We start from the raw sequence: 19810 nt of genomic DNA, 5'->3' as shown, positions 1-19810 counted from the left end.
CAACAGAAAAACAGATATTTCGACTGCCTTTTTTCAGAACAGCAGCTCCATGTCTGTGTTGAATTCATAATATGGTACTGTAAAGGGCTTGGAAGACATGGTATTTACCAGGCTCAAAATAGCATACCTCATGACAAATTCTAAAAACGCGACTACAGGCTACTGAAATGGTATTTTCTGGTATTCCCTGTTGCAATTTCTGATATGACCCACTAACACAATGACAGCCAGAACATGCCAGTGATCTTGATAACATTTCTGCTTTCATTTCAACTCCTGATTGGCCTTTGGCAGTCAAAGTAAGTGAGGCTGTCATTCCATCTCCCGCCCTTATGAAATTGAATTTTATGGAAGAGACGTAGTCAAAAGGTTGAGATATTTGATTGACGTCTTCCATTTCGCCTCCTCTCTATAAAAGCAACAGTCCCTTGAAACCTCTGCCCATACCTTTATTTGTGGAGGGACAAGCAGATGGGAAGGACAGCAGATTGGGAAGGCTGAAGAGTGGAAAGCACTGTGACTTTCACGTCCATCCCCCTTTGACTGGGCTAGCACACAGCATTAGAGTGACAGCGCAGCAGAACATGGGAATGCCCTTGTTAAGTCACGTCTTCCGTGAGAGGGAGCACGGGCGTATTGTAATGGTATTTTACCTGGTTTAGAATTTACAAAGTAAAAAACAAATAAAAATAATTCTAAGATACATAGACTTTTTTTAAGACCCAAACTTTTAGCTGCCCGTTTGCACACTGCTTCTTGGATAGTGCTATAGGTGTTGTATTTGTGGAAATTTAAGCAGTTTTTCAGGGAGAAAGCAAAACACACTGGATGATTCTGAATTTTAGCTCTCACATTCCCCAGATGGCAGCTCTAATACGACAGCGCTGCGGTCAAAAATTAGAAATAGATGCTGCTCTAGAGGCATTCACTTGCTAAGAAAAAGCAAATGATATGTGGACATGAAAAATGTTATACATAAACATAAGAACGCTGTGAGCAATCTTTGCTATTTGCGTATCCTTGAGCTCTTAGTGACTACCTAGCCAGTAGTGTATAAATAAGTGACATTGATGGTGAACTTAGCAACTAATTCTACCCAGTTTCTAAAGTCTCTGGTTAATGTACAGTCAAGCTGTTTTGCATTTCTCAGTGGGTTTGGTGGTGTTAGCCGCACCAGGATGAGTTCTCTATGCTTGTCCCATGAAGAGCACACAGTTAGCGGGGCTGTCATTTATGCAGCTGCGCCTGGGCCCTGTTGGTGTTTTGAGCCTATCTGCACGGAAGAGTCCTCGTTAGCACTTCTCGCAGGAAAAGACTAATTCTCTGAGTCAGACAGGAAAATTAACTGACTCATTTCCTCACCCATTCCCAATCCTACATCCCAATAGTACGGGGGGAAATGAGATCTAGTATATAATATTTGCAGTACTCCACAATGCTTGTAGAATGCATGTTGTAAAAGTTTGTGGTCATAGTCTTATGCACAGTGAGCATTTTGCCCCGCGATGACATGTTATTATGAACATTTAACCCATTAGTGTAGAGGTCTGAAGTTACGTCACAGAAGTATTTACTGCGGCAGGTGGTCACTGCTAAAGTCCTTGCATGGTACCCAACGGGCCGTAGGAGACAGAGGTGTTATGTAAGCCGTTGCCATGCATTTGTGGTCTTCTTCAATGCCCGACGGGAGAATGCACTGTGCAGTTAAGGAACTGCAGTGGGGATAGTGATTTTTCACGAAGCCTTCAAACTGAGCTGCAGGGATCTAATTTAAAAGCACACTGCCCAGCTCACGAGTTAGTATATCCTTCTGACAAGAAATATCATTAAAGTTTAGTGATGATACTTACTGAGAGACCTTTAAATAAACATTTTCCCTTTGAAACCTGGCTGAAAATGAAAATGTTTAAAGCTTATATAGCACATTGGATTCATTCACAACGTTTTTTTTGTCTTAACAGACAGTGTATTATCCTTCCCCCTGAGGTCAGGCAGGCAAACTAAAGCCGAGTTTGACTCACACCGGGCCTCGTCCCCTGGTTAGAGCTGTGAGAGACTTGTCAGCTGTCCAGGTTTTACTTTTCACTATAAAACAGAAACTTCGTGGCTAGCGCCCAGTCTCAGATCTTTGTTCTCTGTTTTCTGTCCTGTCGATTGTTACACATGTCAGAAGTTCAAGTTCTGAGGACCGATGAAGATACATGAAAATGAACGAAGCTTCTTACTTTAGAAACAGCCATGCTTTCTTTTGTTACCCGGCAGTCCCGTGTCTTTTTCAGGCCTTCAGGGTACCTCGTCCCTGTGACACAGGGCCTTCTCTTATCACTGTGGACCAGCAGGCTTAGGAGGGCCCCCCCGCCCCCCTGGAGCTTAGGAGAATCAAACAGTGGCAGAAATGCAATGACTTGTGTCAGGCACTGCAGCTGCTTAGTGGCACATCTGCATCCGCAACATGGGTGGCTTTACTGGTTCAAGATGTTTTTCTTTACATCGCCCCCTTTGTTCTATTCCCAACTTAGAAAAGGACATTTGAGCAGCTCATGTGGACTTTCTGACTTGCTGGTAGGCGGTCTCAAGCGTTTGACAGAGCATGGAACAATATAATTTATCCTGCGACTGCACGGGCGACATCCTGTGACTACTGCTTGACGTCGCCCCAGAACCGGCGTGAGAACGACCCGAGCTGCCGACAAACGCGCGCTCCCATGCTCTCCCTTTGCGTTCGTTCTACCCACGAACGCCGTCCTCGCTGTTCGTGAGGCATGAATGCGCACGCAGCAGCACAGGGATCATTTGCTAATTCTAATGACAAAGTCGTTAGTTTCCCTCCTACTCACAATTGTGAGGTGTCTCACATGTGCTGATCAATCTGTCCTGTTTTGCTGTTGCAGGTTTGTGTGCTGGAGAGACAAATATTTGACTTCCTTGGATATCAGTGGGCACCGATCCTGGCCAATTTTGTACATATTATTATCGTCATTCTTGGATTATTTGGAACTGTTCAATATAGACCTCGTTACATAACAGGAGTAAGTATACTTCCTTTCTTTGAGGGTTTGCTTGAAATAGAGAAAGATATACGTAAGATTAGATCTTGGAAAAGTTATATACATACATATATATATATACCCCCTCCCTTAAAGTGTTATATGTTTGTTTTCAGTTTCAGATTACATATACAGTAATTAAAATATCAAGTGGAAAGCCCTTGACAGTGAATGTAATCAGATTGTATTTTCATAAACCATTCATTCTGCAAATTATCTCTAGTAATTACAAGCAGCACTGTGTTCCTCCCTTTATAAATTATAAAGGATTGGCCTGAGGTCTTCTCTTCCAACACATTTTATGGAGTTTATTTCACCCATTTTATAGAATTCCCAGCTCTTATAAATTGAATAAACATTACTTTTTAAATCATTACATATGAACATAGAGATATGATAATATTCATCCCACCTCATGGTAAATAGTTGACATACTTAAAAGCCAGAATATTCTGAGGCACTGTTTCTGTTCTCTCCCTAATTGCTGTTTTGATCGGTGAATGTAGTTCGCATTCATTCTCAAGTTAAGCTTAAAGCCAAAGACCAAAGCAATCATTGCCCCACATAGTGAGCCCATCGGGCAGAGTAGAACTTCTCCCTGCATTTCCTGCAGATGTGGAGCTGTTTTTACCCTGAACTGGCTGTGGGTTGGAACCGCTGACGCTGGGTTCACAGCCGACTCCCAAACCACTGCACCAGCGGGCCTCCGTCCACCTAACCTCCCTTCCCACAAACAGTGAAATCCAACTGTGTTGCAGTTCCTATGGTAACCAAAACATGGGCCTTTAAAAATTTTTAACTTTCATATGTGCCTAAGATCTGAGCTATGACTCTTTGTTGATGTATGATTATTATTATTATAGTTCCATCTCTTTTTTTCTTCTATTTCTGAAAACGGAAAAGGCTGTGGACAGTTATTAAAAATTATAAAACAGGTTTGTGGTAAAATGGCATCTATGCAGTGCCCCTGATGCTTGGTCTTATTCAACAAAAAGCAGCAGGTTTTCTCTGGTTTTCTGGAGACCTTCTTCTCATTAAAACTGCCCTCCTCTGCCTCGTTCTTTCTGTCGCCTGGATCCCAGCTAACGATCGTTGGATCAGGTGCAGCTGGAACCAAGGCATCTTCTTCCTTCCACTTCCAGCTGAGAGGCCAAGCAAGGGCATGCCGCCTCTGTTAACATGAGGCCCCGCAATCGCATCGAAAGACATTTTCTCTGGTGGGACAGATTTTTAATGCAGAAGACATGAAAGTATTGTTCATTTTCACAAATGAGTTATCGTTTCTTACTGACTAGGTTTCAACATGTAGGAACGCTGGTGAGAAGGGCACAGAAGTGGGCAGTGTCTGGTCATGTTGTCCACTGGGGCGCAGTCTGGGTGGACTAGAGAAACAAATCCAGGGACACACGTGTGTGTAAGAAAGAGGTGTATATACAAGAGCAATTGAACACTGAGAAAACATCCCAGCCAGTCCTGATCAAGTCCATAAATCTGATACTAGCCCATATGTCCAATACCAAGCTATATGGTCCTCTTCAGACTCACAAAACACATGACGTGATGCCAAATGTAGAAGATCACAGGCCAGTGGGTGGAAAGTCTTTGGATCCAGTGTCATTGGAAACATCTCAGCACTGGCGGAGATCTCTGCATGGTGTCTCCAGCACCCAGGGCTGTATTAGGGTGGTGGTTCATGTGTCTTGTCAGCTGCTATGTCTCCCAGGGTGTGAGTCAAGAGTCTCTCACCTCAAAGGAGGAAATACTGGAATTCCCAGAATCCTTCAGGGAAGGCTATGCCCACACAGAAGCCTCATTAATTATGACCTGATTGACAGGCTAGGCTCCAGGCATGTGGCCTGCCAAGGACACTTTTCCGGCCCGCCAGGTCTTTTTCCCCTGTTTTTTTTTTTTTTTTTTTTTTTACTTCCGAATAAGATAAGTGCAGTGTGCATAGCAATTTGTTCATAGTTTTTTTTTTAAAAAAACTTCAAACTATAGTCAGGCCCTCTAACGGGTCTGAGGGACTGTGAACTGGCCCCCTGTTTAAAAAGTTTGAGGACCCCTGATTGTTTTACCCTACACACTTAATCCTTAAATTGACAATTATATAACTACCACAGCTGGGTCGCTATGTGTTAGAGCCAACATCATCGTTTCCAGGCACCACCAAGGCGGATAGTGCAGGGCTGAGAACGAGGAACCCTGAAGTAACAATACTTGAGCAATTTAGACTCCTGGATCTATCGTTTTCTAATCTTCAGAGTAAATGTAATAACCATGCCAACTCATCAACTGATGCAGCATATCCATTATATGAATGGGTCTTAACTTAGCTTCCTTCTGTCATTAAAATGTGAGGCGCTTACTTGACTTTATTTTTTATAAATATTGCTGTCTATGTATCATTATGTAAATAGTTTCCCTTCCTTTCTGATTAAGTGCTTGGAATGACTATCCAGAGGTGGACAAGTTCAAAGTCAGAGGTTTTGTTTTTAGAAAAAATCAGATTGTCCCATAACTATCCCTAGCACAATGTTTGGTACATGATACGTTCTGCAGAGTGAGCTGATCTAGTCTTCTTCTTAGTTAGCTATATAGGATAAAGGGCAGTATACATGGAGGAGCCTATCACAGCTATCTGTCAAGCTGTTTACTTTAAGCTGTTACAAATCTCAAGAAAATGTTGTGGGGTTTCTATGTATCAGAATATAATTCTATTACACACACACTCACATACACACACATCAGGGCTTCTTTGAGACTGTCTCTGGCTTGGTTGAAAATTAGCATGCCATGGAATGATGGCTTTAACACTGTTTTAAGACCTTTTGTCTGGCTGCAAAGGCATATTGCATACGATGTGAAATTTTTCAGAGGTCTCAAAGCTGTACCTTGCTTGATCTTTGCCTGGAGGCGGAGATCTGACTTTGACCTTTACTTGGAGACAATGTCTCACTCTGGGAACCTTTAGCCAACTCTTCAGCAGTGGATAATATTTAGAAATTGTTTTCTTTACCTTTTAACTCCAGAAGTCCAGGTCAGATCTGTGTTTTCTAAATTCTGTTTGAAAACTCAATAGTTCTTTCCTTGGATCCTCTGCTTTACAGATTTAAATCATATATATACATAGATGCATATTATTTATACAAAAGTGTATTTGTTAGAATTATTGACATTATCAGACAGCTTCTAATGCAAATATATATCACACTATCTGTTTCTGTGTTACAAACCATCCTCACAGTTAATTGTTTTAAACCAAAAACTGGTTATGTCTCATAGTTAATTCCACAAATTAGCTGGGTTTATGTGAGTTTTTTAATCCCAGTGGTATAACCCAAACATGGCATATTTTTCTGACTTTATAGCCATTAAAAATGTAAGAATCATTCATCTGTCACAAATTATACGAGCATAAAAATGCTCTCTAGACTGGATTTGAGCGGCAGGTCAGCATTTAAGGAGCTTCTGTGGGGGTGCATCCAGGGCTTCCTGCTGGGGGACACTGCCTATGGCTGCGAGGCTGAAAGGACCTCTACCACGAGGGTCCTTTCCATATGAGACATTTCAAAAAGTTCATGGGAATTTTCATGCTATTTTTCACAAATTTTTGAAAGCCCTTCATGTGGGTTCTTTCTCAAAGAGTATGTTACATGCTTCACTGTAACATGACCACTTGCTTCTAAGAAGGGGAAATCCATGAAAAAATTCTCATGAACCAACCACATGGCTTCCAGCATCACAGCAACACACAAGCCCCCGTAGGACGACCAACTGACAGACGTGGTGGGCCCGATGCACCACCCTGTATCGTTGTCATGTGGTTTCGTGCTTGTTCATATGCATTAGCCATCACGAGTCACACGATTAGCACCCAGAAAATGTGGGAGGGGCTACCCAAAGGCAGAAATCCAGCACAGTAGCTGATTTCTACACGTGAGTTGCTTGAAAAATGCTGAACTATAAATCAAATAGATGAAAACAGTGTATAAATTACTCAATGTTTGTTACATAAATATGAAGAGATATATAATAATATCTACAAAAGAACCTTAGTGAAATGTGGAAGCTGTGTGAGGCAGACACATGTCAAAGAAGGAAAACTAAATATTTTCCACCAAGTAGAGAGCAAGTGACAAGTGGCGACTGGAACCTGGCGAAGTGAGAGCCTCGAAGGGTCAGGACTGCACGGGCATCCCACACACTGCCTCCCCCAGATCCCACGGAACCGCAACCATGGCAGCTAGTGGTCTTGCCCTGTGGCTAGCGACAAAAAGGAATACAAAAATGGGACATTTTCCGTATAAATTGGATTAAGGTCTTTCACTCTGGCTACAAATGACAAAAGTAATTACAAGTAAGAGAAACTTGAAAGCAATCTTGCAGAAGACAAATGTGTGACCAGGGGAAGCTGGACTAACAGTGATGTCTTGCTGCCGTCAAGTCATCCCCATAGGCTCCAGAAGCACTGAAGTCTTACTTGTGAGCATTTACTTTCCTCTGTCTACAATTATACGCTTCTCTGAGTTCGATTTTTGCCATTTCAGATCATTGTACACTCATCGAGTCCAGTCTAAAGACAGATGTTCTTGTTGCTCGGTCCCCTCGGTTCAAACTGATAGTTAGTGTCCGACGGACGGACAAAGAAGCCAGCACCATTCTCTCCTGTGCCAGCCTCACAATTGTGATGTTTGAACCACTGATGAAGCCATTGTGCCCATTCCTCCAGCTGAGCGGGTTCCTCTTTTATTTACTGACTCTTTGTTGAGCGTGCCCTCCTTCTTCACCGACTGGTCTGTCCCCAGACATGTCGAAGGCACTTGAAATGAAATGTATATATCATTGCCTCTAAGGAGAATCCTGGCTGTACTTGATCCATGAGAGTTTTGCTCATTCTTCTGACAGTTCAGGGACTTTAATATTCTTCATCAACACTGTAATTCAAAATGCATTAATTCTCCTTAGGCTTCCTCATTAAAATTTCTACTTTCACATGCAGGTGAGACAATTGGAAATACCATATCTTGCACCAGGAGCATTTATTCCTCAGAGTTGTATCTTTGTTCCTGAGCACTTTAAAGGAATTTTGAGCAGTAGATTTCCTCAATGGTATATATCCTTTGTCTCGACTGCTGCTTCCATGGGAGTTGAGTGTGGATCCAAGTAAAGTGAATTTCTTGACAGCTTCAATCTGTCATCTGTTGATGGTGATCTTGTTTGTTGGTCCAGTCTTAAGGAATGGTGGTGTCTTTAAATGGAGTTGCAATCCAAAATGCACTCTACTGCTCTTTATCAGCAAGTGTACTCTTGCTTTTCTGTCAGCAGGATTGTGTAATCGGCATCCCGCATATTGTTAACGAGCCTTCCTCTAATTCCAACCATGCATTTATCTTCATATAGGTCAGTGTTGTTATTTCCCCCAGACTATTTGCTCAGCATACAAAGGAGTAAGTATGGTTAAAGGATACAGCCCTGAGACATCATTGCCTTTCTTGATTTTAAATCATGCAGGTCTCTACTTTCAACCAAATTTTATCTGACATAAACAATTATATCACTTTTCCCATATCCTCTTCTGAATCTGACTTGAATTTTGGGCTTTCCATGAATGTACTGGTATAACCGTTTTTGAAATATTAAAAAATTGTACTTGGCTTTGACCTTAATTATTTTTTTATTCAATCATTCCACCTTTCTTAGGATTTAACACAAATACATATCCCTTCGATTTCGCTGTCTTCCAGTTGTCTTTGCATAGGCTAGTAATTGCTTCCAGGACCTCATTATTTCATTGAAATATTTTAGTAAGTGTTAACTCAGTTTGCTGATGGTTTCCACTAAACTCTTCAGAGCAACTTGGAGTCCTGTCTTCTACCCCACCAGTTCTTGACCAGACATTACTTCTTGAAATGATGGATATTGACTAATTATTTTTGGTTCAGTGACTATATTACGCCTGTCTACTTTTAATGCTTCCTGAGCTGTTTAATATTTTGTCTACATTATTCTTCAGCATTACAAATGGAGGCTTGAATCTTATTCAGTTTATTCATGTTGAAATATGCTGAGTATATGTTTTCATTTGGGGTGATATTCCCATGTTTCTGCACATTCCATTATAGTTCTTTCATTTTCTTCTCAAGCCGGTACTTGGATTTTTATTTTAAAATTTTATTTTTGAAAAAAAATTTTATTTTTGAACAGTTCTATTAGAATGTAATTCACATATCAAAACAATTCAATAATTCATTCATATCAAGAAAAGTTTGAAATAATCACCACAATCAGTTTTAGAACATTTTCTTCCTTATTGTGCTCAATGTTATTTTTCCCCATTTCTCCCAACATCTCCTGCTACACCCCCCAAGATCCATTAATCCAATTCTTTTTAACCCTGTTGCATCATCATTACTTCCATTCCCTCTTACCCCTATACATTTAAGAGCAAGTTTAAAGGTCTCTTCTGACATTCTCTTTTTGATGTATTATTTCTTCACTGTATTTAAAAAAAATTTTATTGGGGCTCATACAACTCATCACAATCCATACATACATCCATTGTGTCAAACACGTTTGTTCATGTTTCCCTCATCATTCTCAAAACATTTGCTTTCTACTTGAGCCCTTGGTATCAACTCATTTTCCCCTCCCTCCCCCCTCCCCCATGAACCCTTGATAATTTAGAAATTATTATTATTTTGTCATATCTTACACCATCCGACGTCTCCCTTCACCCACTTCTCTGCTGTCTGTTCCCCAGGGAGGAGGTTATATGTTGGTCTTTGTAATCTGTTCCCCCTTTCTCCCTCACCTTCCCTTCTCCCTCCCGGTATTGCCACTCTCACCACTGGTCCTGAGGGGTTAATCTGTCCCAGATTCACTATGTTTCCAGTTCTTATCTGTAGCAGAGTACATCCTCCGGTTCAGCTGGATTTGTAAGGTAGAATTGGGATCATGATTTGGGGCGGGGGGGAGGAAGCATTCAAGGACTAGAGGAAACTTGGATTTTTCATCATTGCTACACTGCCCTCTGACTGGTTCATCTCCCCCCACCCCTCCCCCGCGGCCCTTCTGCAAGGGGATGTCCAATTGCCTACAGATAGGCTTTGGGTCCCAACTCTGCACTCCCCTTTATTCACAATGATTTGATTTTTTTGTTCTTTGATGCCTGATACCTGATCCTTTGGACACTTCGTGATCACATAGTCTGGTGTGCTTCTTCTATGTGGGCTTTGTTGTTTCTCAGTTACATGGCCACTTGTTTTTCTTCCAGCCATAGGACCCCAGATTCTATATCTTTTGACAGCCAATCACCATCCGCTTTCTTCACTACATTTGCTTTTGCACCCGCTTTATCTTCAGCGATCCTGTTGAGGTTGACTGGTGTGATTCTTCAATGTCAGCTTTGTTGTTTCTCAGCTAGATGGCCACCTGTTTATCTTCAAGCCTTTAAGACCCCAGATGCTCTGTTTTTTGATAGCCAGGCACCATCAGCTTTCTTCACCACATTTGCATATGCACCCACTTTGTCCTCAGCGATCGAGTCTGGACAGGCCGGTGTGCTTCTTCCATGTGGGTTTTGTTTTTTCTTGGCTAGATGGCCGCTTGTTTATCTTCAGGCCTTTGAGACCTCATATGCTATATCTTTTGGTAGCCAGAACCATCAGTTTCACCATCACTGTCTTTGTAAAAGCTGTGTATTTTCTTAATAAAGGCCTTATATTTTCTTAATGTATAATGATCATCATGTCATCCCACAATTGTCTTTGTCTTCAGTCATTAGTATTGAAAGCAAGGATATTCTTGAGATGGTCTCTAAATTAAGATGGGATATACTAAGGCTACATTTTGGATCTCTTAGATTTATTTTAATTTAATTCAGCTTCAACATGAACTAACATATGGTTACTTGATGGTCTGTTCAATAGATAGCCCCTTGCCTTCTTTTGCCTGATGACATTGAGCTTTTCCATTGTCCCTTCTCACAGATATCATCGTTTGATTCCTTTGCCATAGAACTGTCCAAGGTCCATGTGATTAGTCTTCATTTGTGTTATTTTAAAAATTATATTTTCAATGAAGAATTCACTCTTTCAAAATTCTATTATATAATTATTAGCTTCATTTCAATTAACAATGCCATATTTTCCAACTGCTGACCCTTCTACTTTATTTCCAACTTCTACATTCCAATCACGGTGAATGCAACTTGATTACATATTTTGTCAAATTCATATTATACGAGTTGGCATAATCTTTCTTCATTATTGGCTTATTGGTTGGTGTGTAAAATTAAATAGTGATTGTTTAACTTGTCATCTTTGTAGGCATATGGATATTATTTGTTCAGAGATAGCAGTGTATTTCAAGATAGATCTTCAAGTATTCTTTTTGATAATGAATGTGACACTGTCCTCTAGAATTGGTCATTCTAATTAAAATAAACCACATGATCACCAAATTTGAAATGGTTTTAACCAATCTATTTCAGTTCACTAATGCCTAGGATATTGATTTTTATGTGTTCCATTTATTTCTGATGACTTCTCATTTGCCTATATTCATACCTTTACATTTCCTGTTCATTATTAGTGAATGTATGAAGTCATTTATTCTCATTTAGAGTCATGGCTCATCACCAAATGGAAGTCTCAAAAACTTTTCCCATTTATGTCTTTGAAGCCAACTCTCCTTGAGGAGACAGACATTCCCAGCCGTGTTTTAAGTGGTCTCCAACCTGAGTGCCTTCTTCTGGCATTAGATCAGAACATCTCTGCTGTTCATGAAGTTTTCAGGGGATTGACCCCTCAGAAGTAAATCACCTATTCTTTCAACCTAGTGTGTTCTTAGACTAAAAGCCCTGTTGAAACTTGATCAACCTGGGAAGCCCTGCTAATATTTGAAACAGCGGTGGTATGGCTTCTGGCAGCACACAGAGGGTAAGCTGCATGACAAACCACAAGATGTGTCCCCAAGAGGAGAAACGGAAACAGATTCAGACTTTTAGTCACAATAAGCACTTTGACTCACTTCATGTATTTATAAGTGAAGCATGTCTGATTATGCTAGATACTCAACTGTGTGGCTTCATTTTTCATTTACTATTATATCAAACCATTTTAAAAATATAATAAGATATTTTATGATTTGCAATAGATATATAAATGATAGAATATAATTGTTGTTCTTTTAACCATTGACCATATTGTTGTATATTATTTTGTTTATATATTGTTATTATAAAGTATGTATTAATTATCTTTGTAAAATATATCTTGAACTTCATTTGAGAAAGATTTAAAACAGAAATTTTCCAATCTGCTCAAATAATTTGAATATTATAAGACTGTAAAATAGATAGTCACCTCTGTGAACCTCTCACCTTGAATTTACCCCCTAGGGCACCTCAAACTCACTGCCATCTAGTTGATTCTGACTCACAGCGCCCGAGGTACACTGTAAATCTTTCTAGGAGCAGACAGCTTCATCCTGCTCCCCTCAAAAAGCTGTTTTGTTTTGTTTTTAACTACTGACCATGTGGTTAGCAATCAGGGCATAACCTCCATCACCAGTAGGATCCTTCCACCACGATCCATCACGCTACCCAGGTAGCGGCTCTGCAGGAAAAGGACTAGGCTTTCTGCTCACCTCAGAGAGCATCACTACACTCTGGCTCAGCCCCAGTATCATTTGTTCGCATTTGTGTTAATTTGACTGCAGGAAAACAGTTTTATAGCTAGGCATTGCAGTTCTTCATGGATTGGTCTTTTTCATATGTTCACTCACATTTTTTAAAGACATTTTATTTTCACACAGTTATCTTTTGCTATTTTTTCCTTTTTGTTTCCTGGGGTTTTAATGTGTACCTCTACATACTATATGGATCATATTTTAAATAGCATAAGTTTCATATTTTTTTAATTACCTTATTAGAATTTACTCCATGTCCTTGCAGGTGTGATCCATTTCTTTTAAAAATTTCTCACTTAAAAAAGTTCTCATTTAAATCTCATTTTGAAAGACACTTTGCTATCTCTCGGCTTGATCATCGTAACCAAAGCACAAAGGCAGATGCCCTCGTTTAGAGTATACAAAGAACCTTCTGCTAATTTGTTACTGGTGGAGAGTTTCAAGTTCAGATGACTGATTGGACACTCTAATTCAATTAATTGGGGATAAAAACCCCTTATAATAAATAATAATAATAATGTGGGGTTTTTCCTGAAACTCTGAGTATAATAGCAACAAATACATTTCTTATAAAATTGATATTTTATTTCCTTCACTGCTCTCATAGGAGCAAAAAGAAAGATTTCTTTTGAGAAAGAATAATTTTAAAATTAAAATTATTTAATTGGAACAAGAACTCATTAGTAATACTTTGATGGTCTCTAGCACTTCAAATAATATAATATGGAAGAAGAAATTGATTGTTTCAATCTCAAACAATGAATATCTACAGTCAGTAGCCTTAGAAAGAATCTAATATGTGTAGTATCATTAGTAATTCCTAAGAAAAAGTCGGCTTGATGTTTATGGAACATATCCGTGGGAAGTACATCCAAATGGCCCCCATCCCCGAGAAGGATTTGTTTCAAAGGACGACATTGATTCTGCAGCTCCGGGAGATGGACATATCTGTTCAGACCACAAGGGAGCAGGTGAGGGGGAGGAGAGAGTGGAGCACAGCCTGACCCACCAGGCCGTGAGGATGATGTTCCTGAGTAGAGCAGCCAGTCCACAGAGAGAACAACATGGCTGGCCCCACTATGAGAAATGATGCCCCTCAGTGACCAATGGCGCTCCAGGGGACAGCACCGGAGAAACAGTGTGGGAATTGCACCTGACCTGATCCCACCACACCGAGGCAAAGCACTGGGGGAGTGCAGCGGAACAGCAAGGGAATGGAGTGGCAAGGTCCCCAGGGAATGCTGAAAGTGAACTTTGGGGCCAGGGCATGGTGCCCCAACAAACGATCCTTGAATTTAAAAAAAAAAAAAAAAAAGCATTCGCTTGTTTTACAAATAGGGTTGACCAATGTACCTGCATTTGGCTTTAGACACTAGCAAATAGACTAGGGCTGGGAAATTCTAGTGTTTATTACATGAAGATCAAAAAGAAATTAGTGAGCTGCACTGCTTTTGATTGTTTACAGGAATTTGAAGAATATTTTGGTTCCAAGTTGTGAAAGACCTACCAACTTCTTTAGTAAAATTGGTAAGGGGAAATCACTTTTCTTAAACTTCAAGACGTGCTCTTCTGTTTCCATCTTCCTGTCCTGCTGTACGGAGCCCAATGGTTCTGTGGGTTAGGAACTAGGCAGCTGGCACCAACATTGGCATACAAACCCACCGGCGGTTCTGCAGGAGAAAGATGGAGCTGTTTGCTAGGAGATAGTCTAGGAAACTCTACACAGAGTCACAACACATCAGAAATGACCCTCTAGCAGTTTGGTTTTGTTGTTGTTACTTCATTTTATGCTTGGAACCCTTACCTCTTATTCCATCTCCTCTTTCTCCTTGTCTTACCCCCCTCTCCTCCTCTTGTTTTCTCCTCTCTCTTTAACCAAGTTACGTTTTCTTTTTGTGGCTTAATACAGTTTTTATTTTAACACCAGGTACATTAGGAATGTTAATACTGTACCTCACAGGATTGATGTGAGAAGTAAGTAATGTAATGTATGTATTTAGAATAAGCCCGACGTACAAAGTAACATGCATAGTTAGCTATCATTATTGTTGATGTTATAGATGAAATAGCTTTCCCAAGATTTTTTTTTCTTTTTTTAAAAAAATAAGATAAAAAGGAAGTCCGAGTTTCTAACCTAAGCAGTGAGGTAAATTGAACCTCCATAAGAAAGAGACGAACAACTTCAATCATCCAACTAATTACCCCCAAAACATGCAGCACAGCTTTTGATGAAAGCCAAATACAAATGCACTGCCACGGAGTCAATGCCAACTCATAGTGACTATTTGGACAGGATAGAACTGCCCCCTGTGAGTTTCTGAGACCATAACTCTTTTTTATAATCATTTTATTGAGGGATCATACAATTCTTATCACAATCCATACAACCATCCATTGTGTCAAATACATTTGTATGTTTTTTAATGTCATCTTTCTCAAAACATTTTCTTTCTACTTGAGCCCTTGGTACTAGCTACTCACCCCCTCTCCCCAACACCCCTTCCCTCCCAAACCCTTGATAATTTATAAATTATTATTATTTGTTCATGTTTTACACTGACCAATGTCTCCCTGCACCCACTTTTCTGTTGTCCATCCCCCAGGAAGGGGGTTGTATGTAGATCACGGTGGTCATTACCTCCTTTCTCCCCCCACCGCCCCCTACCTTCCTAGTACTGCTACTCCCATTATTGGTCCTGAGTGATTTATCTGTCCTGGATTCCCTTTGTTTCCAGCTTTTATCTGTACCAGTGTACCTCCTCTGGTCTAGCTGGATTTGTAAGGTAGATCATGATGGAGGGTGGGGGGAAGTATTAAAGAATATACAACTTAAAGAAAGTTGTATGTTTCATCGGTGCTATACTGCACCCTGACTAACTTGTCTCCTCCCTGCAATCCTTCTGTAAGGGACGTCTAGTTGTCTATAGATAGGCCTTGGGTCTCTACTTAGCATGTCCTCTCATTCACAATGATATTATTTTTTTGTTCTTTGATGCCTGATCCCTGATACCTGATCCCATCGACACCTCATTATCTCACAAGCTGGTGTGCTTCTTCCTTGTGGGCTTTGTTGTTAGCTAGATGGCCACTTGCTTCTCTTCAAGCCTTTAAGACCCCAGAAACTATATCCTTTGATAGTTGGGCACCATCAGTTTTCTTCACCACATTTGCTTATGCACCCAGTTTGCCTTCAGTGATCATGTCAGGAAAGTGAGCATCATGGAATGCCAGTTTAATAGAACAAAGTGTTCTTGTATTGAGGGAGTACTTGAGTAGAGGCCCAATGTCTGTCTGCTACCTTAATACTAAACCTATAAATATATGCGTATGATCTATTTCCCCATTATCACATATAAATATACTTACATATGTACATGCCTGTATTTAGACTTCTATAAATGTCCGTTGACTCCTAGTTCTTTCCTCTATTTCCTTTTACTTTCCTCTTGTCCCACTATCACACTCAGCCTTCATTTGGGTTTCAGTAATTCCTCTCGGTTACATTGTCCTTGATCAAGCCCTACCAGGCCTCTTACACTCGCCTCACCATCAATTTTTGATCACTTGTTTTTCCCTTTTCCTTGGGTTTAACACCCACTTCCTTTCCCTTGTGTATCCCCATTACCTTGTCTTCCCGGAACCATTGGACACATTGTTTTCTCTTCCAGATTGTTATCCCGCCTATCTTATCTAGATAGACATGTAGAGATAATAATATGCACAAAAAACTAGACAGAGCAAAACAAAACAACAAAAGAAAATAAAACAACAACAAACAAACAAAAAAAACCTCAAAAAAAGAAAAGCCTGTAAATAGTTCAAGGTCTGTTTGTTGACCTTTAGGTGTGTTTTCTGGTAGAATCTGATGGTGTGCTATGACCTGACCCCAAAGTCTATTTTTGGTATTCCCTGGGAGTTTTGTTGCTCTGTTCCCCTTGCTGTTCTGTTGCACACCCTTAGTTTTTCAGCTCAGTGTGCTCAGGTAATGGTCAGATTGGGCCCAATTCCCACACTGTGTCTCCATTGTTGTCCCCAGTAAGGCTATGGGTCAGTGAGGTACATCATGTCTCAGAGTGGGGCCGGCCCTATGGTCCTCTCTGTGCATTGGCTGCTCTGAGCAGGAATATCATCCTCAGGGCTTGGTGGGCCAGGATGTGCTGCCCTCTCTTTTCCTCCCCCTTCATTTGCTCCTGTGCACTCTTATCAGACATGTCCCTCTACCTGAGCTGTAGCTTCAGTGCTGTCCTCTGAAGTGAATTCTTTTGCTGGGAGTGGTGGGGACCGGAGAGGGGGGCTGTCCAAGTAGTTGGGTTTGGAGCTGGCCCCTCAGACCCAGGGATACATATGGTAACCAACTTATAAGGAGGGAGAAAAAAAGACATAGGTAGCAGGGGTACAGGGCACTAACGCATCCAAGGGAGGGTATTGTGATATCTCCAAGTTATGTTTTTGAAGTAAATACATAGTATAATGCCTTCATTGAGAGTTTAGCAGATCAAAGAAGCTATCCCCCGTAACAAAAGTAATTTCAAAGTTGTTTTACCATATTTACTTAGATTGTATAAACCTAGAAAGGAAAATAGAATTATGAAACCCATAATAATATCTATAAGAAGTTTATTCCATTTTTTTCATCCCACCGTGCTACCCTCCACAGAAGATCTTGGAGACTTTTCACTAAAAACCCTTTGGCTGTGGCTGTAAGCCCCAACCCTCTGCCCAAGGTCTGAGGGATACGAGCAGCAGAGTTAGGACGTGGAGTCACGGCAGCCTGCCGTCAACACTCATCTTTCAACCACTGTGGTGAACGGACGCTGAGGCACACAGTTCACAGAACCGCATCTGCTAAGGGAAAGAGTGTTTTCCAGCTGTCAACAATCTTAAATGCCATCATAGCACTTGCTATTTGGAGAGCATGTGCAATTTTAATTTAGGGTCCCCCATTCCTATAGCAAGGATTGTCTTTAGCTCTGCATTTAAAGAGACAACGAACTCCTATTTTAAGGCTAAAGAGTAGAACACCTTTAAGGATAGTTTGGACCAGTCACCAAATTAGAAGATATCTGTGTGAGTCCGAGTTTTATAAAGAAACAAACCCATGACACTCCTCTATGTACAAGAAAAAATCTAATATCCAGAATGCATCTCAGCCCAATCCAGTGCGGGTCTCTCAGCCTGACAGTAGCCAGGGCGTTCTTTAGACTCAAGGAGCTGCAGGCCCTGAACTCAGAAAGGTGGAATGAATCTAGGAAGATCAGAGGTCAATGGGGACAAAGTCACCTGAATCCAGAGCTGATGGAAACAGAAGGCACCAGCTCTCAGGTTCTGACAGCCCACATGGCGCCTCCTGGAGGCCCAAGAGCCCCAGCAAAGAGGAAGGAGAAGTGGCACAGGGAGAGGGGAAGTTCCCAGTTTCTCCCTCAGGGAAGGAAGTCCATGTCCAAGGAGGCATCCTCAGGCTGTGACCTGATTGACAGGGTCTGACCTGATTGATCAGTCCCTACCCTTTAGTACAAATTTAAGTTGACATAAAATCACTCAGCTACCACACTTCTTTTCTTTCCAGAAGTGCTAGATGCGTTGCTGCAGTTTATTGTGCCAGCCTGGCCGATAAACACAAGTAGGATTAACTGAAGGGCAGAGGGATAAATGGCTCGGTGAGCCTCGCCTTGCTTGTTCTGTGCCTCAGTTTAAAGGGGTACACTACCTGTGGGATGCCTAGCCTGTGGACTGTTTTGCTGTAAGTTGAGGACCCTTTAAGCCCACACAATTGGAATGTTCATGTCTGGAGCTGGGGACTGACAGTTGATGACAGCTGGGGACCTGCCTTGCTGTTCGCTGCCTGGGTATATATAGCTCAGCTCTCTCTACAGAAGGGGACTGGCAACTGGCAGCTCTCAAGCCTTAAAGGACTGCGAGTGTCTCACTGCTTTATAATTTAACTGTTAATTTCTTGTATTATCTATCTGTATATTATTCAACAGTTTATTTCTTGAATTATATATCTATCTTTATAAATATATTTATATATAATTACTAGCAATCTGGTTTGTCTCTCTAGAGAACCCTGTCCAATGCATGCTTATTTTTATTTTCCTCTAGTCCACAGCATTTTATTATGATAATTTATATAGATTTTATTGTTACTATTAGGTGGTGACTCATTGCTACACTACATACAGCAAAACAAAATACCAGATCCCTGCACATAATCCTGACCATTGTTGTTATGTTTGAGGCAGTGTTGGAGCCGTTGTGTTCATCTATCTTATCGCAGGTCTTTGTTGGCTTTTTTGGTTTGGTTTTGCTTTGTGCTGATCATCTGCTGTCCCAACCATGATGCCCTGGTTTTCTGAGAACATGTCCAAAGTCTAGGAGAAAATTCTCAGCATCCTTGCTTCCAAGAATCATTCTGGCTGTATTTCCCAGACAGATGTATTTATAGATTTGGTACACAGTCTATGTGCAATATATTTGTAGTTTTATAACATTCCTACTTAAGGGCAAATTATCACATTCCAAATTAGGTTTTGGAACATTCAGTGTCATTCCTATGGTAAAACTGTATTTGTACAGAGTTTAAAAATGACTGGTGGGCTATTTTCTCTATTCAATTGAAAAATATCTACAAATACAGGATATACCAACACACACACACACACACACCCATATAAATAATTAGATATAATAGATTGTATTTTGTGACATGTGGTTTAAATTACAATAACTGATAATGAAATGTTTGCAAAGTTTGGAGGTTGGTTTCATCTTTGTGAATGAAAAATCAAGGGATTGAAATCATGTGGCTAAAGCCCGCTTCATGAAATTGTTTGTGATGTTTACAAAGTGTAGCCAGTACTCCTGCCTCTTCATTCCTTGTAATCAAAGATGCCCAAACTATGAAAATGATGCTATACTATTCCTCTTTTCCTGGCAAAATTATAATGAAGATCATTGAATCATCCTTTTAGTCTGAGTATTAACTTTTAAGTGTTCTTTCCTGATTATTGCTGAGCCCTGCATTTTGGTTTCTCAATTTGGGCCACATTTATCTGAACTACACCTCTTCGACT

General features: G+C 40.6%; 1 protein-coding gene across 1 annotated transcript in view; it reads left to right on the top strand.

The window, feature by feature from the left end:
* The window catches only part of NKAIN2 (sodium/potassium transporting ATPase interacting 2), a 1177559-nt gene that overhangs the window by 519662 nt on the left and 638087 nt on the right, over window positions 1–19810 (top strand). Inside the window, exon 2 of the mRNA XM_075554606.1 lies at window positions 2892–3029. Coding sequence (XP_075410721.1) covers window positions 2892–3029 — 138 coding nt within the window. The remainder of the gene's footprint in view (window positions 1–2891; window positions 3030–19810) is intronic.

Source organism: Tenrec ecaudatus, chromosome 7, assembly GCF_050624435.1.
Source record: "Tenrec ecaudatus isolate mTenEca1 chromosome 7, mTenEca1.hap1, whole genome shotgun sequence".
NCBI lineage: Eukaryota > Metazoa > Chordata > Mammalia > Afrosoricida > Tenrecidae > Tenrec > Tenrec ecaudatus.
The sequence above is the reverse complement of the archived record's forward strand: the minus strand, read 5'-3'. Positions and strand labels throughout refer to the sequence as shown.